Source organism: Platichthys flesus, chromosome 4, assembly GCF_949316205.1.
Source record: "Platichthys flesus chromosome 4, fPlaFle2.1, whole genome shotgun sequence".
Lineage (NCBI taxonomy): Eukaryota > Metazoa > Chordata > Actinopteri > Pleuronectiformes > Pleuronectidae > Platichthys > Platichthys flesus.
In genome coordinates, this window is record NC_084948.1 from 5,378,378 (window position 1) to 5,395,381 (window position 17,004).

General features: G+C 40.2%; 1 protein-coding gene across 1 annotated transcript in view; it reads left to right on the forward strand.

Moving 5' to 3' along the window:
* Nucleotides 1-13,475, forward strand: part of lsamp (limbic system associated membrane protein) — a 214,957-nt gene extending 201,482 nt beyond the window's left edge. The window contains exons 6-8 of the mRNA XM_062386090.1: nucleotides 391-511; nucleotides 6,877-7,025; nucleotides 9,537-13,475. Of these exons, the coding sequence (XP_062242074.1) occupies nucleotides 391-511; nucleotides 6,877-7,025; nucleotides 9,537-9,634 (368 nt within the window). The 3' untranslated portion in view covers nucleotides 9,635-13,475. The remainder of the gene's footprint in view (nucleotides 1-390; nucleotides 512-6,876; nucleotides 7,026-9,536) is intronic.
* Nucleotides 13,476-17,004: the final 3,529 nt, after the last annotated feature.

Below are 17,004 nucleotides of genomic sequence, written 5' to 3' on the forward strand. Positions count from 1 at the left end.
TTGCGATGTTTGCAGAAATCTAGTATAAGTATATGATGAATGTTATCAACTTGATGAATTTGAACTTTTGTCCCCTAATCTATTTAACATTGATTTTTTGGGGATGAATGGCCTTTAACTGAGATGAAACTTTACACTGTATAAAGAAGCTCAAAGCAGAAACACTTGATTACTTGAGTTTATATCTTATTTTGTTTATATGTTTTTTTTTATCGCCGACATCCAATCCAGATCAGTTGTCATTGGATAAAAGGGCTTCCCCTTTCTGTGCCAAGCTCATATAAATAATCCTGTTCAGTCTTTAAGTTTGGTCCAGGTGCTTCATGTGAGAGGGGATACGTTGTTGGTTTTATCACCTGACTCATGTCATGTCCCTGTGTGACTTCACAGATCCTCCGACAATAAAGAAAACCCAGAGCTCAGAGACTCAGGTGGGACGCATGGGGACGCTGCAGTGTGACGCCACCGCCGTGCCCACACCAGAGTTCGAATGGTACAGGGACGAAAAAAGGTAAAAACTCATTGTACATATAGATCATTACTGTACATACAGACACCGGTATTCCACCACGTACTGCGGGCCTCACGCTGCCTCAGGAGGATGGTCAACCCTCTCTGACTTCATTAGTCTGGGACAAGTCAAAGTCAATGACCATGGAAGAGATTTACTTGTAGAACATCAAATGGAGCCAGGAACACACTGATTCAAGGTAATTTGAGAGATAATTATGCTTTAGTCAAACAAGCTACTAAACAGGGCAATTTACTTCTGGTATCACAAACAACCATATCAACTGGAAGACTGCTTTCAGACATGCAATGACTTGTCTGAAACTGATTTATGTAGAGGGCCTGTATGTTGCTTCCACTTCAACTTGAATAAAGCGACTCACACTGAGTAAACTTGGTTGCAGCCATTACACCTGTAACTTTCCTGTTAAGACCTTGATTAAGCACAACTGCCTGTGGTTATTCACAGATAAGTCCTAGGTCAGAGGTTTCCTACAATCTATTTCCTTGAGATTCCTCCCCATCAACCAAAATGTACTGCTCCATCTCTTTTGTCTCTGTGCCAGACAGTGTCATTTCAACAAGTGCTTGTAATGAGTCTCTTTGTTCGCCCTGTCAGCTCTGCCCTCACAGTGGTCCCATTGTCATATCCCAGTGTTCGTCTGATGACATCATCTGTATAGTATGATACTGACTAACCACCCACTTAATCACTCGCTGGGCTGTTATTCCATTGTTAATTGCACATTGCAGAGTCAGACGGCAGTGGTTTCTGTGATATTCATCTGAAAAGACGAAAAGTTAAACTGACCTGACATTCTTCTGCATGCAATTTTGAAACTATAGTCCTAGTAATCCTTTTCTCACACTGCAAGTGATTCCACTGAAATGGAAATCAAGCTCCCTGCACTGTGGCTGTCGGCAAAATGTGTGGTCACAAACTGCTGCTCGTCGGAAAGCTATCAATGTAAGTGTCATGCATGTATCTGGGAAACACTTTGGAAAAGATCGAGGTGTAATGACATCCAAGGGCAACCTGCATTTCAACACTCGCCAGCTAATAACAAAAGAGATTCCCTGCTCTGCAGCAGACTCACCACCTGAGTCACTTTGGGACTTGAGGGGCTCAAATGAAAAAAATAAAAATGAAAGCTTTGGATAAAAAGAATTGCAAATGCAGAGCGTCGTGATCTGCAATTTCACTCGCACCCAAACTACAGTAGTAAAAGTTCAGTGAAGATCTGGAGGAAAATATCGGAAGAAGTGTCACAAGTGTTATCACAGAAACGGTCTCTGAAGTAATAGGCCTATCATGTCAGTGCTTGAAGAGAAAGATTTATGGTTGTTGAAATATTTTTGCATTATCTGTTGTTTCCAACCTCCATCTATCTCTGGGTTGTTTTGTCCCTTGGAGAACTTTGGCTGTGTGCCGGTTCACAGTCCCCCTCTCTCTCTCTGTGCCCATGCCGTTGCACTTTCTCCTTGGATGATGATGATAATTCACCGTAATAATATCATTTATCCTTGCTTGGCCAGTTAATTTGATAGATCTGCTCCTCAAGAGTCTCTCCCCTGTTGGGTCTTATTTACCTGATTGTTAAGTGTGGATTTTGCCCCTGGGCCTTATGGGTTTAAACTCATTAGCACACAAATCAGTGGACACCCTGAAATCTACATTGTAAAGCACAAAGGGAAGATGTTCCTTACAGTGGGTGTTTCATGAGACTATGTGGATACATACAACAGCCAGTCATTTTTGAAATCATGGGTTCTTTATAGCAGTGAGCATGTCACATGCTGCTGCCAAATGAAAGTCATGAGCTCGTGATCACAACTTGATAAGTCGTGTCCGTGATGTTCTTGCTGTTCAAGCGATTATGTCATGAATATCTATTTCCAAGCAACAATGGCATTGATGCTAACATAAACATTACTGTCATTGAAAGGTGACACATTTGTATTACATTTAGACCAGTTAGACCAGGTTCACCAAAAGTCTGGATGTCCCAGATTCCCTCTAGCATGTGAACGCAGCCTTGTAAATCTGGAACCAAGAGCAGAAAAAAAGTCTCTGAATCCCCCACCCACATGTCAACTGATCCCTGCATATATTAAGAGTTCTGTGCACACGCATTTGACGATTTAAGCGATTTAATCGGAGACAGCTGCAGTAGCAACTCTCTACCAGTAGGCCAGTAGGTGGATATTAATAAGCGGCAGTTGACAATGACTGTGGACTATAGTGGATCCGATCTGGATGATGGATCATGATCTTGCTGGCTGCTGACCATAGACTGTGATTGCAGCCGGACTGCTTGACATATAGTATTGAAGTTATCCTTCAAAATGTTTACCCTCATCAATGCTGCTAAAAACTTTAATCTTGCTGATGTTTTCCTACACGTGGCACCTATTGCACGTCTGTCCGTCCTGGGAGAGGGATCCCTCACATGTGGCTCTCTCTGAGGTTTCTACGTATTTTTACCCTGTTAAAAGGGTTTTTAGTAGTTTTTCCTTACTCTTGCTGAGGGTTAAGGAAAGAGGATGTCTCACCCTGTTAAAGCCCTATGAGACAAATTGTGATTTGTGAATATGGGCTATACAATTAAAATTTGATTGATTGATTGATATACATATTTTAATCACTTTGGGTCTACTTTCTGAATTTGAATTAATTAGCAGTCTCTCAGTCAGAGCAGTCACCTGCCCTGTCCTCCATACTGGTGAAATCACATGACAAGTGAGGAGAAACGTGTCAGAGTTCATGGATCAGGTTCATCACTACTTATTTCAGTCTTAAAGCTAAATTTATATAGACCTTTAATTTGTAATTTATGCGTTTTTAGACTTACAACTTTCTTTTCAGTTTTTTTTTCAGCTGCTTTTGTATTAAAGCTTCTTCACTGTTTTGACAAGTATTTTAATTTACTACTACAGGATTATATTAGTAAAGTCTCACTATATCTGATTTCGGTTAAGTGCTTTCCTTAATCTCTTTTTGTACTTTTAATATCCTTTGTTTCAGATTTCTTTGATGAAGGAAAGTTAGTTAAATAAATTCCTGTAATCCAAGCACTGAATGTTATTTCCAGGTCCAATCCTGTTCATATTGGAAACCCCTCACCCTCCGTTCCTCTTGTTTCCCCTAAATAAAAACTGTGCGGTTTTGGAAGAGAACTATAGTTTCATAGTTTGGACCCAGTTATAGGCTCAAGTTGAAAGACAAAAAAACGAACAACCTCACTCTCACTTGCCCAAACTTAGGGAGTAAACACAGCAGCACAAACTGGTTAACACAGACAGACAACGGCAGAGCTTGTTTACCTCTCTCCTCCTCTGAGTGGAGACGCTTCACTCACCTGATCTTATTCATGTCCATCGTCTGTCAGTCTTCATGTCCTCAGCAGATCGAATTTATCGTTCTGGAATATAAATGAAACACAGCATCACAGCATCTCTGTCTCCACGAGGATCTGAGAGACTCTGCATCACTTCGACTCCTAATTGGCCTCGGTGGACCGATCCATCGTGGTCTTAAAGCAGCTGGCCGATAGCTCAAGACTGATCGCTGTGACTGCGCTGCCCCCTCTCACTCTTGGAATTTGGATCAAACTGTGAATACATAATGAACGATATTGTTATGCTAAAGTCATCTGATTGTACAATCAATCGCCATCTATTTACAAACGCATCCTGTAAAGTCAGCTGTCTCTCCTGCTCTGTGTGCTGTACACCCCTCCGTCCATGTCTATCATATGAGAGATTTTTCAAAATGAGCTGTCAGCCGGCGTGACAGACATTCATGTTTGTTGTTTTGCCAGCTGATACATGGCTGTCACCGCAGCCGGACCGTTTTCAATCATCTCCCGGTTATGGGTCACAGCAGGACTCTTGATTTAATTTATCATCAGTCTTGAATCATAACGGGTCTGTCACTTTCTCTGGCAGTGATAACCTACTTTAGATGCTCCCAAGCTGCAGAATCAAACCTGTCGCTCTGATGATTTGCTCCGGTCTTTCATCTCCGCCAGCCCTGTGACCACACGCCACGTGTCCTCCTCCAAACAGAGGGGTCAAAACATTTCAATCCAGGGTTTAATGTAGCAGATCGCCTCAATGCATGAAGGCATGATCACCGAAGATAGCCAGTAGAGCACTGCTGCCCTCTGTCTGTGATGAAAGAAGTCCAGTATCAAAAATACTTCACCCACAGGTAGTCATGTGTGCCAACTTCCTGTCTATTGTGCCAGATGAAGAAGATGGCAGTGGCACAGGCATATTTGAGGTGGGAAGTTGCAGGCTGCAGATGTCAGCCCCATGCCAAAAACCTACAATAGGCAGCAAAAATGTTGACCTTGAAAAATGTTCACAGAAAAGAAGATCCAGTTACTGCTTCTTTACCTTCCAGTTATTTTGCTGCAGTGCATCTGAAAAGAGTTGGTCCTCTGTGCGAGTAAAACCAACCAAGAGAACTTCACAGTGAAATTAAAAGAGAGCTCTGCCTCTTTTGACCTGTCCGGGTCAGTTTGTTTCCCCCCGGCTGCTGCGTTACAATCAGACGCTGTAATCTTCAGTAAAAAGAAGCCTTCAGCTCCCTGCAGCGCTGGGTGTTATCTGCCTCTCTCGGTGCTCTCTGTGGGTCGGCCTCTTTAACAGTACACTCACTTCTCATGAAGACACTGGAGAATATATCTGCTGCTGGCCTTATTGTTGGGGGGGGGGGGGGGGGGGGTTTGCTTAGAGACAGAGTGGGGACACCGGCGTAACACTTGCCCTCTTTCCCCCTCTCTCTCTCTCTCCCGCTTTCTCGCTTTCAGATGCAAACACACACACACACACACACACACTGTTCCCAAGGTGTCCCTATGGGAAGCACCTCAGCACTTTATCAACTTCCCCACTCCCCCAGCTCGCCAAATTATGCTGCGCCATGATGTGCATTTTCCTTTTTATGTTAATACCCTCTATCAGCCAAGTATGTGTCAGCACAAACTTCTGGATCCCCTGCTCAAATTCCGGTTACCACATTACCCAGACTTAAGCAGGATTAAGTCGAGGCTCCTTAAATGGACTCTGCGTCATTCGCGATAGGAGAGGGCTCAATCAGGCCAGAACAAGCAGAATCCATTATGTGCGGCGTGTTATTAAAAGAGTTTTATTCTGATGTGATGATGTAAGGAACACCAGCGACGTACAAGCTGAGTCAGCAAGTTGTATTGATTCATTTGCTGGGAAAGAGATTCAAGGTTGACATAATTGATTGTCAGAAGTTAGGTGGTCATTAAGAGTAGGACTTCAGCAGCATACTAATCTTTTTCCCGAGGCGGCAGGATGACAATGATCCTGTCGGTTTGATGGAAAGGAACAAAGGACAAATAGTAATTTGCCGAAATACAATATAGCAAAATCATGTGTCTGTCGTACAGACATAAGTGAACAGCTCCTAAAAGCAATGATTATATCCTGTTTTGACGTGACAGTTGTTTTGCAAACCTAAAGGAAAGTAGAGAGGGACAGTGGCCCTTCATTTTCTGAAAACTGCATCACACTGCAAAGGTCAAGGTTTATTTTTCTGCTAAATGCAGCATTGTGTCGAAGGTGCTGAAATGAAGAAAAAAGGTTTTGGGCAGAAAAGAGAGGCTCTTCACAATCATGACTCCCACGCACAGAGATTTCACTTATATGACACTGACCCCTGATATTACAAAGAGGCTGGCAGCTCAAAAGTATAAATTTAATGTTATTAGGAAACTAAAGAGCTGTACCCTCTAACAGTAAGTTCTGACACTTGTGTTAAAGTTACCGTGTGCTTTTTGTTGCTTGTGTGACTGTGTGGTTTTAATCTGCTTTTCATTTATTATCACAGAGCTCGGCTCTTATTCAAATATCCACCTCATGGCCTTCAGTGGGTCGAAGGTTTAGCAGAAACTGTCTGGTTGAAATTAGGTAGAATACACTATGATTTATTCATGAATAAGACTAAGCAGAAATGTGCCATGCTGACAAAATGAGTTTGTAAAGAGTATCCAATGCATCTATTTAATATGACAGTACATTATAGAAGCAGCACATTGTGCTGCAATTACAGACATTCAGATAACTGTTGAATCCTGTCCTTCTGTAAGCCTGAAAATCAAGTCCAAATCAAATTAAGAGCAAGGTGTACATTATCTTTTGGCAGAAATTCAGAATAATTTATTAGCTAATTAAACTCTTACCCTTCACTTTTACCTGCACCAAAGCACCAGACGTTTATTATTTCTCCAAAAATGTCCCTGTCTCCCCCCTGGCGTCAAGTTCTCTGATTTTCATCACTTTATAATTTGCCTTAACTTCTCCTCACTTTTGTCTCTCTGTCTTCCCCAGGCTGTCCAATGCCCAGGGCATCAATATCCAAATCCTTGGCACCACCACGATTCTAATGCTTGCCAATGTCACCGAAGAGGATTATGGGAACTATACCTGTGTGGCCTCAAACCGACTGGGCGTCCAGAATGCCAGCCTTTTCCTCTATAGTGAGTAGAGCTCCTATTGTCATAAGCTTTATGGTTCACGGTTTGAATTTGAAATAGACGATTGTTATTTCATTTAAAATGTAAGTGATTATCATGTTTTTTCATTAAAGTTGTCCTTGGGTGCAGCCAACTTGCTGCTTTGGGACGGTCGATAATGGATCCTGCTCCATTTCACTTCGACACACAAACATCAGCAACACAATACAGACCAATCACCACATATTTCTCATGGCTAAATGAATCTGCGATACCACAGCATTGACATATCTTTATCAAGTTGACATGGCAACCTTTTTTTATCAAACAAATGGATTCTTCACACATCCAGCTGTTACAGAGCAGCTTTATACAACTGACAGAACCTGGTATACGGAATATGTTATCATACATTTATTATATGGTAATTATATATGTTTTTTTTTTTATTTAGTGCTTTTAAACCACTCAAAGACACATTAAACAGATACATGATTAATATAAAGCAGCTAGAAAAACACTGGATTAAAATTGGATGGGGGACAAGGAACAAATCCAGCAAATGACAAAAGGATAAAACATGAATTCTTACATCAAAGCATTAGTGACAGAGACGAGCACTACTTAAAGTCAAAACTGTATGAGCTTTCAGTTACCAGACAGCGGAACTATGCACTGAAACTCACGGTACAGCACAAATCTGGTTGATGAATGATTGTATTGTCACATCAATTTCAACTTATCCTTTGATGTTATGCAACTGTCACGTTAGTACAGTACAGACATTTTACACTCTTATCGTTATGGTGATTTTTTATATATATATATGTGTATTAGTTTTCCAACAGATAATACAACACAAAACAAAACAAAAACAAGACAAACATTTGGCTCACACACATATTCAAATCAACACAGGCAGCAGATTCAGGGGTCACGTCCTATACAAGTAAGAAAAAATAAAAAACAGATAAGTAAAATAAAAGTATACAGAAATGAAAGTAAATCAATTAAATGGTACAACAGAGCATTCTGAGCAATGATACAAACCCTCTTGTGAGAATGGTGGAAACATTCAGACCAACATATGACAGAAAGGGTTCCCATGTTTTACGAAAGGCATCATCATTGCTGTGAAGTTTGCATGTCAAATGGTCCAACACAACATATTCAAATACAACCCTTTGCCACTGAGCCTTAGATGGAGCTTTATCTGTGATCCAATTCAAAAGAATACACTTTCTAGCACAAAAAGCAAGTGTCTGATAAAGTCTTCTGTTAAATTTGTCAGTGATGGACATGTCAGATATACCAAGTAGCAGGTATAAAGGGTTATTATTACTGTTAATAGACAGAATCGTATTAATTTCCTGCCCTATGACCTGCCAAAACTCCTGTATTTTTCTACAATCCCACAAACAATGTGTCAGACCCCCAGATTCTATCTTACACTTGGGGCACAGCGGAAATGTATTAGGGTTGTATTTATGATGCTGAGAGGGAGAGATATGAACCCTGTGTAGGAGCTTCAGTTGCATAGCTCTCACTCGGTTACAGTTATTATAGAATAGGCTAATAGAACTGCCAGATTTTTGCAAAAAGAGCTGTCTCTCTAGGCGTGAGATATCCTGACACTGAAGGATTGAGGTACCTTTCGTGACAAAATCTCTCACTTGCAAATATCGAAAGAAATCCTGTTTTGGAATATCATATTTAATCATATCTATTAAAAAAAAATGTCAAATACATAGTGAAAAGGAGGAACCAAATTAAAATTTCAACTCCCCAATTACGTGATTTGGGATTTTTGCTATTATTTTTGTTTTCTAATAATGAATGTCATGAGCCACAAACTGGTGACAAATGAATCTGAAAAGCAAATCATTATGAACTGCTCTATTGTTTTTTTCTGTATTTGTTTGAGGTGGGTTCTCAACGCCCTTTTTTTTGTTTGCTTGCTTCTATAGGACTCCACATTTTCTCCACTTTATGTCACTTGTGGGTTATTAATTGGGCCGTAGCTTCCATCACAGTATGGCAGTCAATAGCGCCACACAACCACCAGATGTCTCCCTACACCACCTGCACTATGTCGTCATTTATGTCATTGGACAGGCTGAAGCTCATTTAAACACATCACTGTGTGACAAGTGTGTAATTTATAGCACCAGAATAATCACTCCTTCTTTTATTCTGTTAACTCCATCTGAATGAAAACCAAACTTGAGGATATCCAAATATCTGTCATTCTTTTTCAAAAAAGGGGTGAGAGAGTGGACCTGGTCATTTTCTGCCACTCTGGTTGCTACCTTGTTATTATAATTTACACGAAAAACTATTTGGTTTTGTAGAAACACAGAGTTGAGCAATACAAATACATATTAAAATACATACACATGTATATTTATGATTACAAGTGAATTGCATATAAAAGGGCTGTTACCTGATTGTGAGATATCTCAATGGCTTTTATTGTGACTTTCAAATTAAATCTTGTTCTAGTTTCTCACTCTCTCTCTGTCTCTCTATCTGCAGGACCTGGGACAGGTCGAGATATCAATGGCGCCGCCTGCGTATCTCGATCACTGTGGCTCCTGCTGGCCTCCATCGCCTGCCTTTTCTTCAAGTGTTAATACCACTGTCCTCCTCCTCTCCCCCATCACTGCCTTCCTTCCTCCCTTCCTTCCTTCCTTCCTTCCTTCCTTCCTTCCTTCCTACCTTCCCTCCCTCCTCCCTTCCTTCCTTCTGTCCTCCACCGCCTCCTCCCTCTCTCCAGCTCACCGACATCCTTACTGCTACCTTATTACCATCTCTACCGCCCTCCCAGACTGTTTGCATCAAGATATGAAAAACCTTACATGCTCTAAGCACTGCTTAGAGATGTGACGAAAAGCGACCGGGGTTGTTTTCAAGAACAACGGTGACGGAAACGGTGACATGAAGGACAGGACAAGCAAACAGTGCTCTTTTAAAGAAATGCATTGCTCTTTTTGATTCGGATGCACTTCTTTGTTTCTGCTATATCTCGTCTTTGGGGTCTGGGTCGGGTCTGGGATTTCTTGTATTTTTTGTCTTCATGAGAATGAAAGCAGAGGCGCTCCGCTCACAGAGAGGCCAACAATCACTTGTCTCTAGACATACTGAAGACATATATTTCTTCTTACTCCCTTTATGTTAATTGTAGATTTAACCGAGTGTTTAACCAGTGCATTAATGTGCGACACGCAAAGTATCTGCCAAATATACATACACTGTAGATTTGAAACTAACAGGTGCAGAAATCGAAGGAGCAGCTGAGTCTGCAATGAGATTAAGTATTGATATTAAAGTCTGTACAACCGTAATCTGAAGCTACGAAAGCGAAACACAGATAAACAGCAGTCACTAAAGTTTTTTCTAGATGCAGCCGTCACTTGGGTTGTCGCCATCCAGCCCAGAAATTGCAGATGAAGCGAATAGATTCGAATTGGTCCTACAGAGCTGAACCTTGTGTGGAATGAACCTGAGGAAATTTTGGTATTAATTGGTTGATGGATTTTTATGTCCTCATTCAATGTTTTTTTAACCACTCGCCATTACTCCAAAAATATTCCTCCTCAGTTTTTCAGCCGGACTCTCCCTCCAAATAATGAAAAACAGAGTAAGTTATAATGACACGTGCTGTACATAGTAAAATTTTGTATTTCTCTATGATAAGGCAACTTGCTCTGCCACTGAAACAACAGGAAACCGAGGGGATTGTTGAAGCCTATGTTGCTTGAGCAACAACCCACCGGTCATTCTGCGTGGCGGCATTCAGCTCCACACTCTCTACCATGAGACGTGTTTGCGCTTAGTTCATGAGTCTTAGCATCATTCTCCTATTCTGAAGGCATTTGGATAAAAAAAGTATGACACCAATGAATGACTTACTCTTTAGTTTTTTTTTCTCTCTTTCAAAGAACTTTGTGTGTTTTAATATGAAATGATAAAGAAAATTCATAATATATTGATATTGAGGTTATTTTTTTCTGTCTTTACCTCATCCATTTTAGTTGTGTGTGTGTGTGTATATATATATATATATACTTGAATCCAATGTCCTGAGACTATATGAAAGTGTGTCCATGTTTCTGAATAGGGTAGCAATTTGTTGCGGATGAATAACCTGTAGATCTTTCGAACTGGTGACCCTGTTCTGTAACGTGAACTGAAGCCTGTTATACAATGATATTTTAAAACAAAGGTAAAAAGGAAAAAGTTTTGTGCAGCTACTTTTGCACCTATCTTGAGATGATACAAGTGCTGGCTTACAGAAATACAGGGAATGGAATATTATGTTGAACCTGTAATGCTTGTCCATGTACCAGGACTTAATATGAGAGCAGCAAAGAAAGCAAACAATGTCTATTCCCCTCAATGGCCTTTGAGGCCACTGTACTGATGGGCTCCTTCAACAAAAGAAAAAACATTGCATTACATCTCTTAGAGCCATCCTTGCTTCAAACCTTTGCCAATACTTCAGCTGGTCAACAAATGTATTTCTTCATGAACAAAGTGAGTAGTACCGGGTCGACATTTTGTGGTACTCACAACAACAGTGCGATTCTTCCAGGAAACAGCTCAAAGGTCGTTGCTGCTGTGATGAGGATTGCTGAAACTGTGCACTATTAGCTGCCTTCTCTTTCGCCATTTTGTTTTTTGACCCGCTGTAAAGGTGACTAATAGCATACGGACTCTGGCGCCCAGCTCAGTCCTCAACCTGGATGTGTGTTCACGTCTCCGCTCCTCTAACAACCAAGCCGAGATAGTACTAGTATTGTAAAACACACGTGTAATTAATGTCATCCTTTGTCATCATACATTAAAAGACTTGTTCCCAGTGTTTTCATTGTACAATGCTTCTGAGACCAAGGCTGTGTGACTTTGTGGTGTTGATAATGCCAGTTCATCTGTCATCTCTATCAGTCACAACAAATACAGAAAGCTCCCTGTCCTCATGCTTTCACCATCCTGTCACATTTATACTTACAACAGAACAGATCACCCTGGTGTACCTCTTCGTATGTAGATTAACTGGACTCCGGGTGTTTCTGTACTGCATTGGTATCTCTGCAGGCTACCTATAGTAAGAATGCTAGTTTATCGGCTACGGCTATCTTGCAGCAACAAGACGTGAATGATCTGGAAGCTGTGGCTAAACAGTTCCTCACGTCACAATCAGTTTGCATGAGAGCAAGTCTGCTACATGTCTATTCCAGTAAGTCCGTCTGTCTCAGTGTGTCTCATTAAAAAAAATCGAAAAGAAACACCTCAGGGCAGAGGGAGGCTGGCCTTGGGCAGACTCTCAGACAAACTCAAATGTGGGGCCTTTCTGCTGCAGGAGAACCTGGCACACAACCAGAGAGCGGGGTCGAATAGTCAGATTGTGCTCAGCATTTATTTTAACCTGCTTGGGATGCATGATGGGTAGAACTCTGCAAATCAAGGCGGATGGCGTGAGGAGAGATTTAAAAAAGGGCAGTGAATTGATCGTTCATTGTTTCAGCCTTGGCACCATTCAGGTGATTTTCATATTAAGGCAAATCTTGCTAATGTGGATGTCCGAGTGTGTCCATGCAGATTAAACCAGCTCATAAGCACTGACTAATGTACAACAACCACTTATATATAAAAGCCATGGAGATCGGTCTTAACCATGAAGCAGAGAAGAGGGAGGGTTGTGTTTTCATTGCTCATAGAGACCATCAGCCAGCCTACCCCCTGTAGACACACCTGATATCTACTGAAGACTGTAGAAGCAGCTTTAACTATTGACCATTGCCTCAAAATATAATTGTTTCACTGTACAAAACTGGCTTATGTGTGTTTGTGCTCATAAGATTCTGTTTGTTCTTATTAACCTAACTGGGAAAGCATACACACATGAGGCATGAGATACATGACAGAAAACATAATTTCTTACTTTCCACTGAGCTGTGGTTACAGCGGTGACACTCGACTTTAAATTGAGGTTATTTTTTTCTTTTCTTTTCCGCGATAGTGTGTAAATATAGTATGATGTTTCTACAGTAGAATGTTGTAAAGTCAGCAGATCCATAAGATCGAGTTTATACCAGTCAAAATTTAAAGATTTAAAATGCAAATGTAACTATCATGTTTATATTTCCCTTTGTCACAGGGAATTAGGACTCAATCATGGATGACGACACAGCAATGTCCTGTTTCTTTTCTCTTTTATTTTACTTGATTATGGCATAAGGTAATTGCAGTCAGTTTCTAAAAAAATATATGTAATAAAGGTGTATGAGAAAATGTTCATTACACAAAATAAAGTTTGAATTCAGTGTTCTGTATTTGAATGTGGCTTGAGATGTTTGGGGCAAGTAAGCTCTTTTTTCCCCTTTTTCTTCAGAGCTTGGAACACACAGAAACTTAATGGCACTGTTGTGTTAATCACCATGTAAAATGCTAATAAAAACAATATATGAATTGTTATGTTCTCTCTGGACGACATTTTTGTGCTCGTAAAAATGTGACACTTGCAACTGATATTCAGCACATCGTCAAGGGAACGCTCCAGTGTCACTCCTGTGTGCCACACATCAAAGGTAGGACTGGTGTTGTCGCCACAGATACACTTTAAGGGCAATACATCACTGTGCAGCGTTCTGCCTTGCAATTAAAAGGTGTTCCACTAGGTGTCACAACAAGCCAAGTTATGCACCTATTCTGTTGCGACGTTTGGACGAATAAGGACACACACTCATAGCTCTGCGTCATCATTATCCTCTGACCCTGAAGATGGGCAGGTAAGGTACCAGGGTCAAAGGTTAGAAAAACAAGCTGAGCTGTTTCTGTGGATGAGGAAAGACAATGAGGCCCACTCGTATTTTCCTGGAGCAGCTGTTGATGAGTAAGGCCCCGGAGTAAACTCTGGGAGTGTTGGCGATGCAATTTAAATGTTACAATGTAAAAAGTTGTTGAGTTGAGAACCAAGTGATTTGAAAAGCAGGAGGGTTGGATTCTTTCCAGCATGATGATAAGAGTTCATAAAGGCGGGAAGATGTAGTGGAGTGTGTGAGTCAGAGAGAAGAGGGCGTTGAAAGAAACCTCAGAATAAGGATCCTCGTTCCAGCTCTTTCTTGTTTAGCAAAGCAGCTTCATTAGTGTGAAGGTCACGCAACTTGTGGGAGGTAGGAGTTGGTATTTATGTTAACCTTGGGGTTATGATTATTTATTACATTTCCGCTGAGCCATGCTGTCTTGACAGGGGGGCACTTGGGTCAGATTTGAACTCGATGAATTTGCATATGCTTTTGCATAATTATAATGTTGTGTTCAGTCTCTTTTAGTTTGGATGATGATCTGGAGTATTCTGAAGTAACATAGATCAGCGGTTTTCTTTGTAAATGGCACATCCTTGTTTAAGAAAGCTGGATATGCTAACTAAAGGTCTCTAGAAATAAAACCTTTTCAGGGGTCAGACCAGCATGTGTTGGTGAATCAAGATGCACATGCAACCCAGGATTGTATTGCTATTACAATCATGTACAGACTGCAAAGACCACAACCAAGATATTGTGTATTCTGCATCCCTTATTGATGTCAGGTGTTGCCTGTGCTAGTGAATATATGAGCAAGTCATCAATCAATCATTAGTATTTAAACTGCAGAAGCATCATGTAGCATGGTTCCAAACCAGAGTGCAAGCAACAAAACATGCAGAAGGCAAATCAAATACAATGCAACAACCACATTAAAATACTAGTGATAGAATGATGATTGAATATAATAAGACAAATAATAATAAACCTGTGCTCTGGTACCAAATTATCATTTTTTGTTATCTGAGGGACAAAACCTGGAGATTGCTGAGATTTTAATGACTAGTTCGGAATATGAAAAATACTATATAAACATCATCATCATAATATTAACTATTATTATTTTTATCAAGATTAAAGCTGCTCAGAAGAAGGTGAAGAGAAAAGAGTGCTGCAATTTAAATCCTGAAAGATACAAATGAAAGATTGTGTCTTCAGCATCATGATAGAATGAGTGATATTGCTAATGATCAAGCTTATACAACAGTCATCAACCTTAATAGCCATATTTGTTACATCTAATGAGTGATAACTATTTTATCAGCATTAATTTAGGGGTTGGAAAAGATCATTAATCTTTACATGTACATATAGAAGTGTTTCATAGGCAGGGAAATTAACACTATTTGCAAATGATGTCAGCGAGGGGTGGCATTTTGAAAAAATGTACAAGGCCGAGAACCCATCATGGGTTATACAAAACTTTAGTCCAGAAAAAGAGGTTGTATTATCGTGACTTAACTGTGAGTTCTCAATGTTAACCAGGAATGAAAGTATAAGCAAAAGTGTCTTAACAGAATGCTGTGGTCCACAGTGTCAAAAGCTGCACAATCAACAGTAATCCGTCCTTCATTACTATGTTTACATTGACAGCAATAATCTGACTGTTGATCTTGTACTGAATAGGACTTTGCTCCGTTTTTGTGATATATACTGTTGTTGTGATGCTAATCTAATATTCCATCCGTTTCCTGTTTACATGTTAAAGAGCAGAGTCTGATTGTGAACATTACGTCCACTATGTCATACACCCAATGTTCCCGCCAGAAGTTTAAAACATGATCATGAAATTCATTGCACGATGCTACCACAAGTGTATTCTGTGTAATTTTGCAAAAGCTTGAAAAAGTCCTCTTTATTTTTCCTTCTTTTTAACACGTAAACCCAAGGGAATGTGACGTCCAGCAGTGTTGTATGTTGTATGTAGTCACAAAATACTGTGAAAACTCCAACAGGATTTTATAATGTGATAAAGAGGTATTCATTGTCTGTATCCAAATATTGGTGGCTGTGCGAACTTGTCTACTGACACCTATATTGTGTTTTCCACATAAAGTGTGTAAAGCAGTCATTTCTAAAGCTTTCGGATAATCTGCTATTATCCCAGTTTCCCTTGTGTTGTAAAGTAAGATTGACGCATCAATGAAGAAATAGTAAGGAGTATTGAAGAGTTAAAACTCATGAAACATCAGTAATTCCATGAGTACTGTGTGCCAGCAGCAGATCAGTTTACCTTTGCACACAGACTGGAAACAACAGCTCTGACTCTGTCCAAAGAAAACAAAATCAACAAAGCTCAAAAAGATACAGGTTACATATTTTCCCATCCTGAGCTGAACCTATTTAATGAAGAACACATCTGGCTCTTTTTTGGGGGGGAAATGATCTTCCAGATATTATCTTCACTTCCACACCCATATGGTTGTGTTGTTTCCTCATCCTGAGGTTAAACCAGATACTGACCTCTTTGCACCATCATTGTAAGGGTGGGGCCACTTCCTGTTATGTGAAAACCAACAATTCAAAAGCAGGGGTGAGAGATACCATCAGTCAATCTCTCAGTAGCTCTCATTTTCATTTATTATGCGAAGACTTGTGGCCCTTTTTTAACATGTTCCTCTGGTTGCAGTCCAACGAATGGGATCGTTAGCCCCTTCTTTTAAACAGCCCCTCGTTACGGTGGACTGTCACATTTGTTTTCTGACACGATCAGACAGTGATTTACAGGCGGTGATCATAAACGGCCTTTACTTAGAGGTGGATTTTAAACTTTAGACAGATCCCGGCTAGCTGCCTGTTGAGAACCTTGATGCTAAGCTAAGCTAACTGTATCCAACTTATATTGAACAGACAGATATGACCTAAATAATATCAATCAATCCTCTCGTCTAATATGTGGCTTAGAAAGCTGATCTAAAAACTTAAAGGAAAATTTGATAATCAAAGTATCTTGATATGCACGATAACCTTGTATATATCTATAAAATGTTTAATTACAAATTTGTTATTTATCTCATAATAATTTAAAAGATAAAGAAATCTAGGAAATAGCATGGGGGGGGTCAACTGAACCATTGGGCCACTGTTCAAAGAGAATGAGACACACAGCTTTAAACAAACGCCACAGTTTATGGTGG